General features: G+C 38.2%; 1 protein-coding gene across 9 annotated transcripts in view; it reads right to left on the minus strand.

Moving 5' to 3' along the window:
- Nucleotides 1–19,348, minus strand: part of LOC306649980 (uncharacterized protein) — a 193,119-nt gene that overhangs the window by 124,684 nt on the left and 49,087 nt on the right. For 6 of the 9 annotated variants that reach the window (XR_013760761.1, XR_013760762.1, XR_013760763.1 and 3 more), the window contains exon 2: nucleotides 13,312–13,414. The exons of 1 other annotated variant lie outside the window; for it this stretch is intronic. Coding sequence is in view for 1 of the 8 variants with exons in the window: in XM_079121563.1 (XP_078977689.1) it covers nucleotides 141–196 (56 nt within the window). In the remaining 7 variants the exon portion in view is untranslated. Of the gene's footprint in view, nucleotides 1–140; nucleotides 210–13,311; nucleotides 13,415–19,348 lie in introns of those variants that run through there. 2 more of the 9 variants (XR_013760767.1, XM_079121563.1) reach the window with 2 other exon arrangements.

Raw genomic sequence — 19,348 nt, forward strand, 5'->3', positions numbered from 1 at the left:
AGTGAGTGTAGAAACAGGATTCAAATTCATGATACTTGACTCCAAAGCCTTATACTTCTGTGCTAAATGATTTGACCTCCCATACTCTTCCTAGTATCCCAGTGTAACAGTAATAGAATTTATGAGACAACCACATTTACCTTCTACCTATGGATGAACTTGCCGGGACCAGTGCCCACTTCCAAAGGAACTCCATAAGAACACTTCTTTTGGGTGGATACCAAGCATGAGAATCACTGTAATTGAAGAGAAAAATTCAAATCAGCATGCTGATTTGGCCTTCTCAGAGGCCAATTTAGACCCGTCAGCACATTCTGTACCAAAAATGAAGTAAATTCATCTGCCTTTACAATGCCAGCTGGCTGGTGGACTTGAGCTCCAACTGTTCCCGTCACAAGGCAGAGATATGGGGCCATAGGCTCTGATTTGGAGGATGTTTCTTCATCAGAAGATGTCCAGGCACCAGGAGAAGAATCAAGGTGATTTGGGTGGACTCAGCAGTCTTTAGGAGAAGCAGAAAGCCTTCAGAACATCTTTCTAACTCTGAAAGATTTTCACCACTTGGTTACTACATTCCAGGGAAGGGTCAGGGGGAGTCCATTCCATTCCCTAGAGCCAGCTTTACTCCAGGCTTTCCGGAGCACTCCACACAGGACAGTGGCAGATTTGCATGTCAGCAGGAAGTCAGCTTGCCACCCCGACACTATTATTGGAGCAGACTAGACCTTGGCATCTGGCTGGGACAGCTGCCAAGCACACCTTGCCAGCGACTGCAGGTGCTAGCTGCTGCTTTGGCATGCTCTGTGGAACAGGAGAGGGCAAGAAAATATTACATGGACATATTTTCAGCTGAGGATGGCAAATATGCCACATGCCAATACGTCTTATTAGTGTGTTGCCATATAGAAGAGTCCAGATAGGATGATATTGGAAGCTTATTTTAAGCACAGACACATAATCAGGGTTGGGGGAGGCCTTTCTCATAATGATTCTCAGTCAAGAGAACCTCACCACTAAGGACACGCACACACATACACACAAACACACACACACACACACACACACTAAATGTCCTTCAGAACCAACAGAAGTTTTCTACAAGTATGAAGTGATTCTAAGGGATTTATAAAGGATCACAGCAATAAGCTTTAAGCTGTTAAAGAAAGAAAGACATTTTCTAACATCCACATGAAACAGAATTTCCCTCCTGACTGGGAACTGATAGTCTCACACTGAGCCAAGTATGTCAGGGAAGAGGTAGTGGGAGATAACAGGGGTCTAAACAGAGAATAGTGTGAGTTTTTGGACACTGGAGGATGAAGAAACCTTCATGGAAAGCTATTATTAAAAAGAACAGAGGATTAATAAGCACTGACTTTCCATTTTTGAAGCCAGAGAAGGGAAAGAAGATGGAAAAAAAAATCTTCCTGCTCTGAAAACTGGAAGAGATAATGAAGGCCAAGTTCCATTTAAGAAGTGTCCTCACAACAAAAAGTCAGTTGTTTGTCATTGTTCCCAAGAAGTCATCTATTTCATCAGAAAGGTTTCTGGTCATCACTCTGCCAACAATTTATACTGGAACATCAGGTTTCTCACAATCTCTTTGAACTTGAGATTCTCCACCTAGAGAATCTAGTCATACTTCTAGGCCCAGCATGGTCCATGCCTACAGACAACATACCTACCAGGGAAGGTGCCCAAGATTCTCCAAGGTGTGATTAACCATGTTTTCTCAGGAACAATAAATACCAGAGAGGTGTTAGGAGATGTTCACTGAGCTGTCTGTGCCCAGCACTACATACTAGCAGCTAATGAGCTAACCAGGACCAGAAAGGTGCTACAGATTAATTTATCCATTCCATAGCCACTTATTAAGCACCTGCCAATGTAAAACATTATATTATTGACTGAGAAGGATATCTGTCCCATGTGCTCAAGATGCTTACCACCCAATAGGGAATCTAAAGAAATATACACAAATCATGATGACTCACCACACACTCTGAGAAAGGCCAAATCAAGCTATCTGGATTGTTGATTGCTTACCGTATAAAGACAGTATTCTCCTCAAGGTTGATTTTACTAGTGAAAAGACTAAGAAGTTTTCAAGAATGGTTGGCGGGGTAGATTTGGTAATTAGTTCTGTGTGAATCCTATCATTTAGAAACCAAGGATGAGGACTGGACGTAGGAAATGGATAAAAGGAGCTCAAATTCTAAGAAAAGCCTGCACACTCACTTGACTGGAAATTATTCTTTTTATCCTTGGGTTAGAAGAGTCACCATGTGTTTTAAAGACTTCTTACACCAATTACATGGCAAGGCTCAATTCCAAATGCATTGAGAAACTTCATTATCTTTCCCAGTCCTCATCTTTTGCATATACAGTAACAAAATTATATTTCAGTTGAATACTTAAATAATTATAAAGGTAAGATGCCATTAGCAAACATTTCCAGTTCCTGGTATAAATGAGTCCAAGCTCTTCCCTACAGCTATAACTTGCTGACATCTGGACTGGGAGATGTGTGATGTTTTGAATCAAACTTCAAAGGTCAAGGGTAAGCAAGACCTAGAATTACTTATTGCATCTAAAATTATTTTACAGCCTTCAAAAGAACATGGAAAAAATGATTGCAATTCTTGAAATTATATGCTGCTTTTGGAAGAAACACACCCTGAGTCCTTGGAAGTACATAGGTAATGTAAGTGAGGCCAGGCCATTTTCCACATCACAGTCAGTGCCAGACAGGAGGCATGGAGTCCTGGGCACTGCCTTAGAGTCCCCACCTGTCATCTGAAATTTGAGTATAGGTGTTCATCATTTTCTCCCACAAACAGACACTTTCCCCATTTTTTTCCATTACCTCCTTGTTTCCAAGCATGCAGATTTCAGTCACTTCTTAAATTCTTCCCTGTTCTCACATCATTTATTCCCTCATTTGACAATTACCTAATGGTTGCCTATGCCATATCAGATCCTATGTTGAATATTAGGATTATAATGACTTTTGCCCTCCCAGAGACCTGGTCCAGTTTGCAAGACCAATAAATAGCCAACCAATTACAATACATCCATGTTCCTAAAAAGGTTCAGCTAACTCTCCTAAACCAAATTCTATGGTGAAGAGCCTGGATGTCTGTCTGCATTTAACAAACACCAAAGGTGACTTTCCTGCTCACCAAAATTTGGAGAGCCATTCATCACAGTAGTGTGTGCTATAGTGGGATGCTCATAAGCTGGGGGGAGTATTAAAGACTCATGGGAAAGTCCATTAGCCCAGATGGAGGGAAAGAAGGGTATCAGGAGAGATTTTCTACAGAACAATGTCTAAATTGAAATCTCAAGGATACAAATGAATTACCCCGATTTAGGGGAAAGAGATGGAGGGTGGGTGCAAAAAGAAAAAAAAAAAAAAAAGAAAAGAAAAGAAAGAGCCCCAGGGCAAAACAGTCCCTACAAAAACCCAGAGGTGGAGAGAACGTTTCTGGATGGCTGGGCTTGAGTGTGAGATAAGCAGTAAGGAGAGAGAGAGACTGGAAAGGTGTGCAAGAACAAGTCAGAAAATGCCTCGTAACATTGCCATGGCATTTGGAGCTTATCTTGATGGCATTGAGGAATTAGTGAAAGGTTTTTAAGGTAAGGAATAAAGAATTAAATGAATAGAATGATTCCTTTTCTCAATTACTATGGATTCATGCTACATTTAGAGAGTTCTTACAAGATTCTAGATCCATACACTAGGTGAAAGTTCTTTTTCCACATTTTCTCCCTAAATTTGCTCCTCCTTTTCCACTTCTACAGACACAACCCTATTCCAGTTGTTCTAACCTCCTTGTGTCTGGATTATGGCAACATCTTTCAAAGTGGCTGGTCACTTTGTCACTTGGCCCAGTCTTGTGTGTTTGCTGTGACTTTCAAAGCCACCTCAGCCATTGATCTCATCAAGTTGCTATCCTGCTTAAGAATCTTCCTCTTTTCTTCCTTATACATACCTTTCTCACCATAATCCTCTAAGCCTGCCACCATCTTCTTTTCCCACCTCTGCCACCTCAGAATTTAGGGTCTATATGCTTTATAAACCCTTCAGGTACAGCATCATCCAGTACCCCTTGATGAAAACATTTACTCTTGAGGATTAACTCCTATTATGTCACATGAAGTCTATTAACTTTAGCTACAGAGTGAAAGACTATTTCTTACCAAAGGAATCTCAGACATCAATTGCCAAAAGGAGTTAGTAAAGATTTGATGATAGCAAAGCTTCTTTGTGACTTCCTAGCCTCACCTGTCATATAAAAATTTCCCCAGTGAAGCACAACCCACCATAGTGATAGGTAGCACCTTGTATTCAGCTTCTATCCTGCCTTTCTCTCCCCTCATTGTGAATCTGGCATTTCACAACTTACAGAGTTGGGTTTTTTGTTTGCTTTCATGAACAATCCGGTTTTATGTTCTATTTGAAAAAGATTTTTCCCCATCTCTGAAACACCAGAATGTTAGTTGAAATGTTTCATTATAATTTTGGGGATTGGGATGGCACAATATCAAATTCCTTCCCAACCCTCTTTCCAGCAGAAGGGAACTCAGTCTATTCATAAGAATGGCAATGTCTTTTCCCCTGCACTGGATCAATACACCAATCTGAGTGTCCCACCTAACTTTAAGTGATGGATCCACTCCGTCCCGCCCACTGGAATAAATGAGTGCTTTATTCAATCTACATTTAAAGAACATCAGCTATCTAAGACTTCTCTCAAAGGACTTATGGAAATTGTGGAAAAGACATCTTACTTCTCATTTTCCTTTTCTCAGTTTCATGAAGTTGGTCATCTAAAACTCAGAGTCATTTATGAGTCATGAATTATTATTGTGTGTGTTTGTACATCATGTCTCATAAAAGAGAGAGTGACAGAGAGAGAGAGAGAAGGAGGACAGGTGAGTGGGAAGTATTCCTTTTAAGGCCAGCCTTTTCATAATTATCTTTAGAGAAGCCCAGCATCATATAAAGTCCCTTCTTCCTCCTCTATCTTAAGTAGTTTATTGAGATATGATTCACATACTCTGTAATTCATCCATTTAAAGTGTGTAACTCAATGATTGGTAGCATATTCACATTGTTGTCCAACCAGAATCTAAGTTTAGCACATTCTCATGCCCCCATCTCCTACCTACTGCAACCACTCTTCTATTTTTGTCTACTTTGGACATTTTATATGAATGGGATCAGTGGTGTTTATAAATGGCTTCTTGCACTTAGCATAACACATTCAAGTTGCACCTGTATTGTAGCAAATATCACTCCTTCACTTCTTTTTATTGCCAGTAACATTCCACCATATGAATATGCCACATTTTGCTTATCGATTTCATCAGTTGTTTCCACTTTAGGCTATTATAACCATGGTGCTATGAATATTCATGTCCAGGTTTTCATGACAAATGTTCTCAGTTTTCCAGGAGATGTACCTAGGCTGAAATGGCTGTCATATGCTAAGTCTATATTTAGCATTTGGAGAATTGCTAACCTGTTTCCTCAGCAGCTGAACCATTTTGATTCCCACTCATAATGTGTGATAGTGTGTGAGGGTTCCAATTTCTCCACATCCTCATGCACAGGTATTTTCTGTTTTTAGTAATAGCCACCCAAGTACATTAAAGCAATGTCTCTTGTCATTCTTATTTATTTATTTATTTATTTATTTTTTATTTTAATTAAAAATCATAAATTTACATAGGGCAATGTTGTTTGATTCACTCTGTTATTTTTTTCCCTTCCCCTCTCCCCTCCCACCCCTCTTTTCCCTCTATACAGTCCTTCCTTCCTCCATTCTTTCCACCCTCCTTATCCCTAACCCTAAACCTAACCCTAACCCTAACTCTAGCCCCTCCTACCCCCCCCTTATATGTCCTCATCCGCTTATCAGCGAGATCATTCGTCCTTTAGTTTTTTGAGATTGGCTTATCTCACTTAGCATGATATCCTCCAATTTCATCCATTTGCCTGCAAATGCCATAATTTTGTCATTCTTCATGGCAGAGTAATATTCCATTGTATATATATGCCACAGCTTCTTTATCCATTCATCAACTGAAGGGCATCTAGGTTGGTTCCACAATCTGGCTATAGTGAACTGAGCAGCTATGAACATTGATGTGGCTGTATCTCTGTAGTATGCTGATTTTAAGTCCTTTGGGTATAGGCCAAGGAGTGGGATAGTTGGGTCAAATGGTGGTTCCATTCCCAGCTTTCTGAGGAATCTCCATACTGCTTTCCAGAGTGGATGCACTAATTTGCAACCCCACCAGCAATGTATGAGTGTACCTTTTTCCCCACATCCTCGCCAACACCTATTGTTGCTTATGTTCTTGATAATCGCCATTCTAATTGGGGTGAGATGAAATCTTAGGGTAGTTTTGATTTGCATTTCTCTTATTACTAGAGATGTTGAACATTTTTTCATATATCTGTTGATTGCTTGTACATCTCCTTCTGTGAAATATCTGTTCATTTCCTTAGCCCATTTGTTGATTGGATTATTTGTATTCTTGGTGTAGAGTTTTTTGAGTTCTTTATAGATTTGGGATATTAGCACTCTGTCTGAAGTATGAGTGGCAAAGATATTCTCCCACTCTGTAGGCTCGCTCTTCACATTACTGATAGTTTCCTTTGCTGAGAGAAAGCTATTTAGTTTGACTCTATCCCAGTTGTTGATTCTTGCTTTTATTTCTTGTGCTATGGGAGTCCTGTTAAGGAAGTCTGCTCCTAAGCCAACAAGTTGAAGGTTTGGACCTACTTTTTCTTCTATAAGATGCAGGGTCTCTGGTCTGATTCTGAGGTCCTTGATCCATTTTGAGTTGAGTTTTGTGCAGGGTGAGAGATAGGGGTTTAATTTCATTCTGTTGCATTTGGTTTTCCAGTTTTGCCAGCACCATTTGTTGAAGAGACTATCTTTTCTCCATTGCATATTTTTGGCCCCTTTGTCTAGTATGAGAAAATTGTATTTATTTGAGTTTGTGTCCGTGTCCTCCATTCTGTACCATTGATCTACCTGTCTATTTTGGTACCAATACCATGCCGTTTTTGTTACTATTGCTTTGTGATAGAGTTGAAGATCTGGTATTGCGATACCCCCTGCTTCGCTCTTTCTACTGAGGATTGCTTTAGCTATTCTGGGTTTCTTATTCTTCCAGATGAATTTCATAATTGCTTGCTCTATTTCTGTAAGGTACATCATTGGATTTTAATTGGAATTGCATTGAATCTATATAGCACTTTTGGTAGTATGGCCATTTTGACAATATTAATTCTTCCTATCCATGAACATGGGAGATCTTTCCATCTTCTAAGGTTTTCTTTAATTTCTTTCTTTAGTGTTCTGTAGTTCTCATTCTCTTGTCATTTTGATTTGCATTTCCCTGATGACTCTCTCTTTTTCTTGGCCTAACTCTTTTGTATCTTTTGATGATCCAACTTTTAGTTTCATTGATTTTTCTATTATTTTTCTAATCTTTGTTTTAGTTATTTCCACTTAAATCTTTATTGTTTTTTTTTTTTTCTTTCTTCTTTTTTATTTTTCTTCTGCTACTTGGTATAGTTTTAGTGTGCTCTTCTTTTTATTCCTTAATAGAGAGATTATTAACTTGAGATTTTATTCATTTTTAATATAAGCAATTATAGCTACAAATTTTTTCTGAACTCTGTTAACATCTTGAGTGTTAGTATGTTGAGGATTACATTTTCACTCATCTCAAAATATTGTCCAATTTCCCTGGATATGTATTTTTTGACCCACTGATCATGTATGCTATTTAATCTCCATATATTGGTGAATTTTCCAAGTTCATTTCTGTTATTGATTCCTAATTTAATTCAATTAGAATCCTTTAATGGACTGGGACTGTGGCTCAGTGGTAGAGCACTTGCCTTGCACATGTGAGGCACTGGGTTCAATCCTCAGCACTACATAAAATGGATAAATAAAATAAAGGTATCGTGTCCATTAAAAAAAAAAAGGAATCCTTTTACTTTTAAGTACTTTGAAGTATACAGTCCAAACAACTCTTGGGGCTAAGGGTGTAGCTAAGGTAGTGTTTTTGCCTAGTGTGTATGGGACCCTGGCTTCTATCCCTAGCCTCACGGTGTGGGGGTTGGGGGGTAGCAGTGGGGGCAGGGGGACCTCCTCCCGCAACTCCACTCTGAAAGTAAAACCAAACAACTAAAGACTGTATCCAAATAAGCTTGAAAAACAAAATTAAGGAATAAACTTTGGGAAGAAAGAAAAATATAATCAGCATCCTAGGGACCTATTTTCAAGGGAAACCAACTCAATATTTTCAAATTAAAAATACAATAAAAATACTTTCAGATTTTCACAGGGAACCTTTAATTTAGGAATCTTATGAATATAAGCAAAAGCAAGGAAAACACAGATTTTTATATAAAGAAAAGTTGGAGTGGGGGAGGGCTAAAAAAACGAGTGGTTTATCCAATCTAATTTTATGTGATTTCAAATAACAAGACTTATACCACTTCCCTTGGCAGATTTATGGAACTTGTGTAAGAAATATTTTCCTGACATTCAGACTGAGTTTTCCTTTTCTCAATTTCATCAACTCAGGCATAGCTGTGCCCCTGCACACCACCCCAAACAGTTCTTCTCCTTATTTGGTTTGAGTTTCAGCTCCTCAAGGACCTGCAGATGGCTATTATATCCCCTTTTTTTCATTCTTCATCCAAGTTAAACATATTTAGTCCTCTTAATCTATCCTCTTAAGCCAGCTATTATATTTTTGAATTTCTGTTCTCTGAATTTGGTCCAGAATATTCACTCTTCCTAATTCATGGAGACCCCAAATTGTTTATGAGTCACAAGGGTTCACTCTTGATGTCATTGTGGGCAACTGTCTACCTCTGTGCCCCTGGCATTTTACTTGGGGTGTGAAGCCCAAAATAGTACTTAAATTTAAGAAAGAAAAAAAAAAGAGACATTTACTTTCCATTACCAACCACAGGTGGTTTTCGGTCTCAGTGCTTTCCAAGTACTGAACCACCATCCTGTTGAACGTCTGTCATTTGGATTATTTTTTCCCTCTCTCAGGCGTCAGAAATAAGCAAGTTCTTTCCCTGGCTCTCTCAACATTCCCAACAGTTCATCTGGTCTGGGGCAACCATTCACAGTTAAGATCTGCCAAGTTTACAAGTGCACAGGTTTTTTTTTTTTTTTTTTTTTTTTTTTTTCCTTTTTCCAGAGCTCTGCTAGTGCATTCTGGCTATTTCTGAAACACTGGGTCTAATCTATACCTTGTCATACATAAAATGGCGCAGCAGATTCCCCAGCACAAACCTGCATCTGTATATTTTATACACTTTTTAAAATCTAGCTTGAAGTGTAAGATATCCTTCATTCAATCTTTAGAATAGCTTCCTCTAAGATGTTCAATAGCTCTTAGATCCTAATCTATGTAACCATTAGCATTCACCCAGGATAAAAGTCACACATGTGCCCTCTCAAGAATATTAATGACTGAGCATTGTGGCACTGATTTCTACTCCCTAACTTTTATGAGTGAGTGTATGAAATATAACTGACATCTCATTCATTGGAATTCTACTAATGAAGAATGTAATATTGCCTGGGCTGAAATTCATCTTTGTTCTATGGGTGAAATTTTCCTAAGCAAATAAATACTATATGGGCAGGGGTGGTACATTTGACATATCTAAAGGAATGATGTTGCCTAAGAACTGTAACATATACTGTACTGGATATTTTCTCATAAGTATGTCTTATATACTCATTAAAGCAGGTTTGATAGTTTCTCTACTTAAAAGTGTATTAAAAAATTAATTTGATGGGCTGGAGTTGTGGCTCAGTGGTGGAGTGCTTGCCTGGCTCATATAAGGCACTGAGTTTGATCCTCAGTGCCACATAAAAATAAATAAATAAAATAAAATAAAATAAATAAAATAAAATAAAATAAAAATAAAATAAAATAAAATAAATAAAATAAAATAAAATATTTTTAAAACAATGAATTTGAGTTATATATGAAATGGAGAAGTCTGCATTGCTTTTCAAATGAGGTTTCACCATTTTTGATACTCCCCCCTCCTCCCTCTCATTTCCCTCTACGTATTGTAAAGTTCCTCTATTCTTCTCTCACCTCCCCACCCCCATTTGACCTTTGTTTTTTTGAGATTGGTTTATTTCACTTAGCATGATATTCTCCAATTCCATCCATTTCTCTGCAAATGTCATAATATTCTTCTTCTTTATGGCTGAATAATATTCCATTGCATATATAAACCACAGTTTCTTTATCCATTTATCCATTGAATGGCATCTAGGTTGGTTCCACAAACTAGCTATTGTGAATTGAGCAGCTATGACCATTGATGTGGCTGCATTACTGTAGTAAGCTAATTTTAAGTCCTTTGAGTATAAACCAAGGAGTGAGATAACTGGGTCAAAAGGTGGGTCCATTCCAAGTTTTCTGAGTATTCTCCACACTGCTTTTTAGAGTGGCTGCACCAATTTGCAAATCCATCAACAATGTACAAGTGTGCCTTTTTCCCCATATCCATACCAACATCTATTATTGTTTGTGGTTTTGACAATAGCCATTCTAATTGGAGTAAGATGAAATCTTAGAGTTGTTTTAATTTGCATTTCTCTAATTACTAGAAATGTTGAAAACTTTTTCATATATTTATTGATCACCTGTATGTCCTCTTCTGTAAAGTGTCTGTCCAGTTCCTTGGCTCATTTATAGATTGGGTTCTTTGTATTTTTGGTGTAAAGTTTTGTAAGTTCTTTATAAATTTTGGAGATTAGTTCTCTATCTGAAGTGCATGTGGAAAAGATCTTCTCCTACTCTGTAGACTCTCTTTGCACATTATTGATTTTATCCTTTGCTGAGAAAAAGCATTTTAGTTTGAATCCATTCCATTTATTGATTCTTACTTTGTACATGTATGATAATATGAATGGTATGAATCTATACTGTGCACAACTATAGAAACAGAAAGGTGTATCCCATTTGTGTACAATGAATCAAAAAGCATCTGTAAAAATTTTTTAAAAATTTTAAAAAACAAAAAATAAATTAAAAATAAATAAATAATTTTAAAAAAGAAATACACTATATAAAATATATCATCCTAATATAGTTTATGTTATATTTTTGTTTTGTTTCTACTGTACACTGTCATATTTCCTTGTAATGAACACATATATATTTAATTAAATATAGATTTACTTTAAAGCTTCCTATTAAAAAAAAAAGAGGATTTGGATTTTACTTTCCTTCCCTTAGTATTAGACAAACCATATGTGTGTCATTCATTTAGGTTCTAACTACAGATGAAAAGCTAAGATCTCAGAATAGATCCATCTCCAGTCGTACTGTTGCTATGATTTGAATGTGTTCCCCAAAGTTCATGAGTGGAAACCTACTACCTAAAGCAACAATGTTGGAGGTAGGACCTCATGAATGCATTACTGTTATTATCCCAAGAGTAGACTTGTTCAGAAACGCGAATTCTGATCCTGTTGTTCTCATTCTTGCTCATGCTTTCTTGCCCTTCCGCTTTCCACCATGAGATGACACAGCAAGAAAGTCCTTACTAGATCCTGGCACCTTGCTATTGAACTTCCCCAGCCTCCAGAACTGAAAGAAATAAATCTTTGTTCTTATAGAGTTCCTAGTCTCAGGGATTCCGTTAAAGCAGCAGAAAATGGTTTACTTAAAGATAATGATTTACTTTAATATTTAGCTTTCAGTAGTTGTTCCTTTGCTTAAAAAAGGAAACAATGGAGGTGTTATTAACCTGTGAACTCTTTCAGAAGTCTTTGTTAAATTATAAGCTTCAAAAAGCAAAAATTGGTCTGTGTTTCTTAGTATGATGTATTTTATGTAGTGTGGCCTCAAGAAATGTAAATTAATGAACAGAAAATATTGCGATGCCTTAAGCCAAAGGAGTAAATAATGGTGGGAATTTCAGGAATTCTGGGTGATCCTTTCAAATGGGAGGGATCTTTCATTTTATTTTTTTTTAAATAACATGAAGATGTCCTATGTAATCTACCAACAAGTAGGGGATCACAAAGTAGTAAGCAGGGTAACATGAATCCAGACTTTGACTCAGATAAGTGAACCTCAAGAGTAAACATTCCCTCAAGAAAGAAAGAATGAGCGATAGAGAGAGGGAAAATAGAACCAGCAGTAAGACTAGACATTGGACTTAATGAATGAGTCTAAGACAATGGCATGTTCAGGTAAAATAAATGTCAAATCCAAATGCACAACTGATATCCCAGAACACTTACAGAATGCTTTGCTTAATCCCTTTATTTATCAAATCAGAAACTGAGACCAAGAGAGATCAAAAAACAAAACACCAGTGCTAAAGCCAACACTCCTTTGACTTAAATCATATAATTCTCCTGTACCCTAATCCTGTGCCCTTTCAACTATGTTCCAAGTTCATTATTTACATTGCCTGTTAAGTAGAAAATCTTCCAAACAAAGACTTGTCACTGATGCAGATTTTTAAAGTATGAATAGGAAAAATGTATTCATTTCTAACTCAAAGAAGCCTAAACCTCATGCTTTACATAACACCATATGATTCTTCCCCATGCCAGGTGTCATATTTAATTACTCTTCATGATATCCTCCAAGATTTTTGCTTTAAAATAGTCATTATGCTACCACAGGGCAAAAAAAATATGTAAAATAACTTAACTCCCCTGACTAGGATGGTAAGTAGGATAACAGGCTGCTTGTGAAAGAACACCACTCAGCAAACCAATTCAACTGTTTGGATAAGTGGAAGAATACACAAAGCATCCCAGGTACAAAGCTGTTCTGCTGTGTCTTGGGGAGCCCAGAGGACCTGAAGGATGGAAGAGTTATTATGCTTCTGGTCAAAGTCTCATTTGGATGCTATGCTTGTACTTCAGGCAAAACAAATGGCAAGTGGATTCCATTAGAGAACCACAGACCCTAACTGTTTAATTCCTCCCATTTAGAATAAGCAATAGTAGATTTTTTTTTTCTCTATTCCTAAACCCCGAAGTCTCTTACATTTCCTGGAGCTTTGTCAAGGTATGGTAATTCATGTTGGTGTCAAGCATCAGGAACACGACAATAAAAGTCAACCTGGTCAGGAAAATTTTGAGATACTTTCCCCTACCTCAGTACCATCTCAACACCCTTATCCTTTATCCAGGATTCTGCTACCATCAAAAGTATCTCATGCCCTAGGATCTCCATAAACCCTATGGCAGAATGGTAAATACCTACCATGTGGATCACAGTCCTTTCATCCTGCACCCATGGCAGACATTACTAATCATGATTCTCTCCCCAGTGGATGTGGCCTCACAATTGATCTTGGTCCAGAATCCTAATAAAAAATGATACACAAATAAAACTTGTTTGTTATACCTACTTAAAGGTATCATCACACACACAAAAACACAATGGATCTAGAGGGAACACTCTTGAACCCCAAAGTCTTCAGTGACTCACTGGACCTGAACAACAGTATTTAAAATAAAAAGCTGGCCCCTCAAATCACAATATCCTAATGAGGAGGAAATCGATGCTTGTCCAGATAAAATAAGGATGGCTTTGAGAATACTGTACTCTACGTCTATGGACCCTTCGACAATCAGATTTAACATATAGGGACTCTTGGACTCTACAGTCTCACCATGTATTCTTGTAGCATAGTATTTCTCAAACTTTGGCAACTATCAGAATCACCTGGAGAGATTGATAAAGCACAGATTTCTGGGACTCCATCCTCAAAGTTTCTGAGTCAGTAGGACTTGGATGGGGCAAGAAGATTTTCAGAAATAAATGATACTGACACTGCTGGTCTAGTGACTACACTTTGAGAACCACTTTCCTTATCCACCATACTGGGGATTCGACCTTTACTCTTACCTTGACTCTGATCATCTGAAACCACACTTCTAAGGTAACAGAGTTCTAAAACAGCAGCACAATATTCTCTGTATCTATCCTCCCAGCTTCTCAGCAGTACTTGGCACTCCAGTTTGATACTCACTCCTCTCTCAGCTGCCTTAGTGCTGAACTACCCAGAGTGTCCTCCTTAATGTTGTGCTGAGAAAATCTTCTTCCATATCTGTATGCCCACCAAAGTAAAAGATTTGACCATTAGTTCTTCTCCTTCTGAATGTATTTAATATCATACATTTCCAGGAAAGGACCTAAATGACAAAGATTCTAAATTAATTTAGATTAAGTCTGCATCTCCCAAATGTATGTCTTCATTTCTGAAGTTTCTCATCTTTATATTCCAGAACACAGTGCATTGCCTGATTTCTGGTCACCAAACTTCCCATTCACCACCATCTCCATGACATTAGAATCTACTTTTCCTCTCTTGTCTTATCCCATTCTCCCAAATTACTTATATATTAACAGTTGTGTCTAAAATTTTTGCTTCCAAATTTCTGGGTTTCATTCATCCTATTTCTCTGCCTGAAAGGCTTATGTTCCCATAGCTCCCTGTTCAAATCCTTTGCAACCACCAAAGTCCAACTATGTGCTGCTACCTTTATGAGGTCTTCCCTGATTGCCCAAACAGGACAAGTGCTCTTCCTTTCCTGTACTCCCCGGTTAGCATCTCCAACACACAGCCTCTCTGACTTTCACATGTGCATACCTTCTCCCTCCTATACAGACATAAACTCCCTAATTGCAAAGCTTATTTTGCTGACCACATGATTTCCTATTTATCAAAACAATTCTGGTTGCAGGTATCTTATCTGGTATCTTTATCTCATATTTATCACATCATGTGTTCCAATTTGGGGTTCAAAGTATATGTTTTTGACTCACTTCAAGTTGAGTTTTGTGCAGGGTGAGAGATAGGGGATCAAACACCTAGACCAGAAATCTTTCACCTGCTAGAAGAAAATGTAGACCCAATATTCCAACATGCCAGTCAGAAACTGACTTCCTTAAAAGATTCCTAAAGTGCAAGAAGTAAAATTTAAAAATCAATAAATGGGATGGCATCAAATTAAAAAGTTTTTTCATAGCAAAGGAAACAAGAACATGAAGAAAGAGCCTACAGAATGGAAGGAAATCTTTGCTACCTGCTCCTCAGATAGGGCATTAATATGTAGGATATACAAAGAACTCAAAAACTTAACACACACACAAAAAAACAACCCAATCAATGGGCAAAGGAACTAAATAGGCCTTTCTCAGAAGAAGAAATATGAGTGGTCAACAAATACATGAAAAAAATGTTCACCATTTCTAGCAAACAGAGAAAGACAAATTAAAACTACACTGAAATTTCATCTCACTCTAGTCAGGATGGCAATTATCAAGAATACAAGTAACAATAAACGTTGGCAAGAATGTGGGGAAAAGGGCACACTCATTTTGTTGGTGGGTCTGCAAATGTGTACAACCACTCTGGAAAGCAGTATAGAGACTCCTCAAAAAACTAGAAATGGAACCACCTTTTGACCTAGTTATCCCACTCCTCAGTATATATCCAAAGGATTTAAAATCAGCATACTACAGTGATAACAGTCACATCAGTGTTTATAGCAGCACAATTCACAATAACTAAGTATAGAGCCAACCTAAGTACTCTTTGACAAATGAATGGATACAGAAAATGTGGTATATATACACAATGGAGTATTACTCAACAACAAAGAAGAATTACTTTATGATATTTGCTGGTAAACGAATGAATCTGGAGACTACCATGTATGAAATAAGCCAGTTTCAAAAAGTGAAAGATCAAATATTTTTTTGACATATAGAAGCTAATCCACAATATGAGTAGTAGAGGATTTAAAAAAAAAAGAACAGAAGATCAGTGGAATAGATAAAGGGGAATGATGGGAAGGAAGGGGAATGATGGGAAGGGAGGAGGGAAGGGAAAAGGAAAAACACTGGAATGTATCTGATATAACTTTCCTATGTACGTATACAAATATATCACACTGAGTCTCACCATCATGTAAATCCACAAGAAATTAATTTTAAAAATATGGGTAAGTGGCACAAAGATCAGTAAAACAGGGGGAAGGAAGCAGAGGTCTGGGAAAGAGGGGGTACTAGGGACTGAATTACAACAAGATACATTCCATGCTTTTATATTTATGTCAAAATGGATTCTACTGTCATGTATAAATAAAAAGAACCAATTTAAAATCCTCAAAAAAGTGTATGTTTTTTAATTGGTTCATGATTTATTCTGACCATCAGTATGTTTCTTTTGGTAAAAGAGCCACATAAGTCTACCCTTGATAGCACCAATGCTTTACCCATTAATACTAGCTGTTGTATGTCACAAAGACCTTTTGTTACATCAAAGGAGAGAACACCTACCCCAAGTGAATCCAGCTAAAAACGTTAAGCTTTAATCTGTATGCTCAGCCCCAGCTAAATTCTGAGTCAGTTCTAACGCCCCAGTATGTACTCCTGCCAGTATATAGATCTCAGTACTGGATTTGATGTTGACAGAATGATATCCTGTGTCCCCAAAAGGAGCCACTGGGGCCCACATGTCTGTTGACTGTGGTCTCCTTGCCAGGACCTATTGAAACTCTACCCAATCTGTATGACTTTGCTTTTTTCTCAAGTTTCCAGTTCACACTCTATGACTTCCTGATCTGGGCCACAGTCTGACCGAGTGCCTACAGTTAATCTATACCTCACCAGGCATCTCGCTAGGCCCTGTCACTCTTCCTCCCACCCTGCAGAAAAAATCCTCTTTGACGAGGGTACTACCTTCAAACTCTGAGTATTGCTGCTTTCCAGAGATGCTGCTGTTACCTCCACTCACCAGATTAAAGCCTTACAGCATTCCCCAAGACTCATTGTATGAAGTGATTCAGACAGCTTTAGGGCCACACCATTATGATTAATGATAGGTTACATAGGGCCTTACCAAGCTTCCAAGAGCCCCAAGGACTGGATAGTAGTACTCTCCTCTCATGGCAACCCATAGCTTTAAGTTCACTAATCCTCCCTTCATACGTGGTTGAAGAAGACTTTGCTGGTGTTACTACTGATTTTCATGGTCTTTTCCTATGGATTCCACAATTTGGTTCTCAATTATCACTAACCCCTCCCCTCCAGTTCTAGTCTCGTCATCATTTCATAGGGAATGAGGCACACCACATAGGTCACATGGGGTCTCCTCCAGAGCTTCCTCCTGCCCAGACTCTAAGCCTCTAGTTAAGGTTCTATAGGTATCCCTGCAGCCCTACACTCCTTACCACTATGTCCAGGATAATTGGAAGGTTCAGGTTGTGGTAGGGAGAAATCTTGGTCCTATCTTCTTGTGAAACCTCAAGACTTGAGAATTCTCTCCCTTAGACTTTTACCTACTGTGTTAGTTTCATTTGGTTGTGGCCAAAACTTCTAATAAGAGCAACTTAGAGGATGAAAGATTTATATTGATTCACAGTTTCAGAGGTTGAATCCACGGTCAGCTTGCTCAAGGTAGAAACATCATGGCAAAAGGGCATGGTGATGGAAAGCTGATCAGCTCATGGCAGCTGGGAAGCAGAGAGAGAGAGGGGGGCCAGGGAAAAAATAAACCCTTCCAGGACACACCCCTAGTCACCTACTTCCTTCAATTTGGTCTCTCCTCCTCCCAGTAGTCCAACCAGCTGTCAATGGTTTAATCCATCAAATGGATTAACTCAGTTGATTAATCAATCAATGAGGTGAGAGACTTTATGCTGTAATCATTGCCTAAAAGTCCCACCTCTGAACCTTGTTACATTGAGGACCATTTCAACACATGAGCTTTGGAGGGGACATTTCAAATCCAAACCATAATACCTAACCTCTGGGTACCAAAAGATTAAATCCCCATTGATGATCAATCAGGAAGTCCCCTTGCCTAGGGCTGGGCCAGATGTCTGATCAGTTGTAAGGAGGGTGATTTTGGTTTTGGGCTTAGATATCTCATGCTTTTATATTGAATTTGTATGATTTTTGGATTCCTTTGAAGGCTACTTCAATAGCTCTTCAAAACAATAGAACCCCCACTGTCAGTTTAACACAAAGAGGAAACAAAGACTCATCCCCTACCTAATTGCCAAAAGTGACATTAAAATTGAACACCTCGCAGCCATCCATTAATTAACCTGGTTGTGAACATTCTCAAAAAGATAAATATGTCAGGACCATATTGCTGTAATAGCCTGTTCTTGCATTTAGCAAATCTTTTTCTGTGATATTGTCAATGAAAATAAGCCATCTGATGAACCAACAGGGTTAACAGGGAAGTCTGAGATGGAGGATTCTAGTTGTCAACCTTCTCCCTCCCCTATTCCACTATGACTTGCTTCTGTCCAACAATTTGATTTGCTATAACTTGGAAAGCACTGATTGGAAAATTAACACAAGCGGCTGCTTCAGACACTACAGTGAGCAAAAACAGCAGAAGATTTCAGAACTTACAAAGTACTTTTCACATACTCATCTCATTTAACTGTCTATACCTGAAGAGCTAAATAAAAGAAAGGGGTTCTGCAAACTCCTATCAGGCCTGGCAGACACAGGTTGTGGCCTGTAGTCACAACCTCCTGGATTCTAAAGTCTCATAATCTGATTAATTTAAGCATTAACCACACTGGCTTAGTTTCCTATAGACATTCTTATGCCATTAGAGTAGTAAAAACTTGAAGAATGGTTTGTTCCTGCTTATCAGAATTCTTACCTGGGATATAAAATACAAAGTGGGAAATGATCAATCAACAACCTGTGATATTTTTGTCAACTCATGCAAGGGTAACAGCTGATTTGCTGTAATCTCCTTCTTGTTCTTCTTTCCTCCTCCTCCTCCACCTCCTCCTCCTCCTCCTCTTCTTTTTTAATCTATAAAATCAGACCCTAAAACACCATTCCAGGAACATTTATTCTGGGAAACTAGAATTTGTGTCTTCCTGGAGGGCCATCCTCTCTTTGGCTCCAATAGACTTTTGGTTCTCATACTCAGTGTTCCTCGACTTGCCTTTGAGATTGACACACCTATTTACCATATAGGTCAGACCAGCAAAAAGTTAGTCTTGCTTTCTAGAGCAGAAGGACTTCCACTTATCAAGTTATTCTTGAGCCTTCTAAAATCAGCTCTTTACCTCCCCACCCAAGGAAGAAAGAAAATAAATTTCAGTGGCCCAGGGAGTTCCTACAACCAGTTCATCGAGCTAATCTACCTAACTCTTCCATTTGTCCCAGTATAGCCAAGATTTCCACTCCCATTTCACTACCTTCAAAAATAAAAAAACTAATGAAAATTCTCCCCCCCTCCCACCAAAAATCC

The sequence above is a fragment of the Sciurus vulgaris genome (genome assembly GCF_902686455.1).
Source record: "Sciurus vulgaris genome assembly, chromosome: 2".
NCBI classification, from domain to species: domain Eukaryota; kingdom Metazoa; phylum Chordata; class Mammalia; order Rodentia; family Sciuridae; genus Sciurus; species Sciurus vulgaris.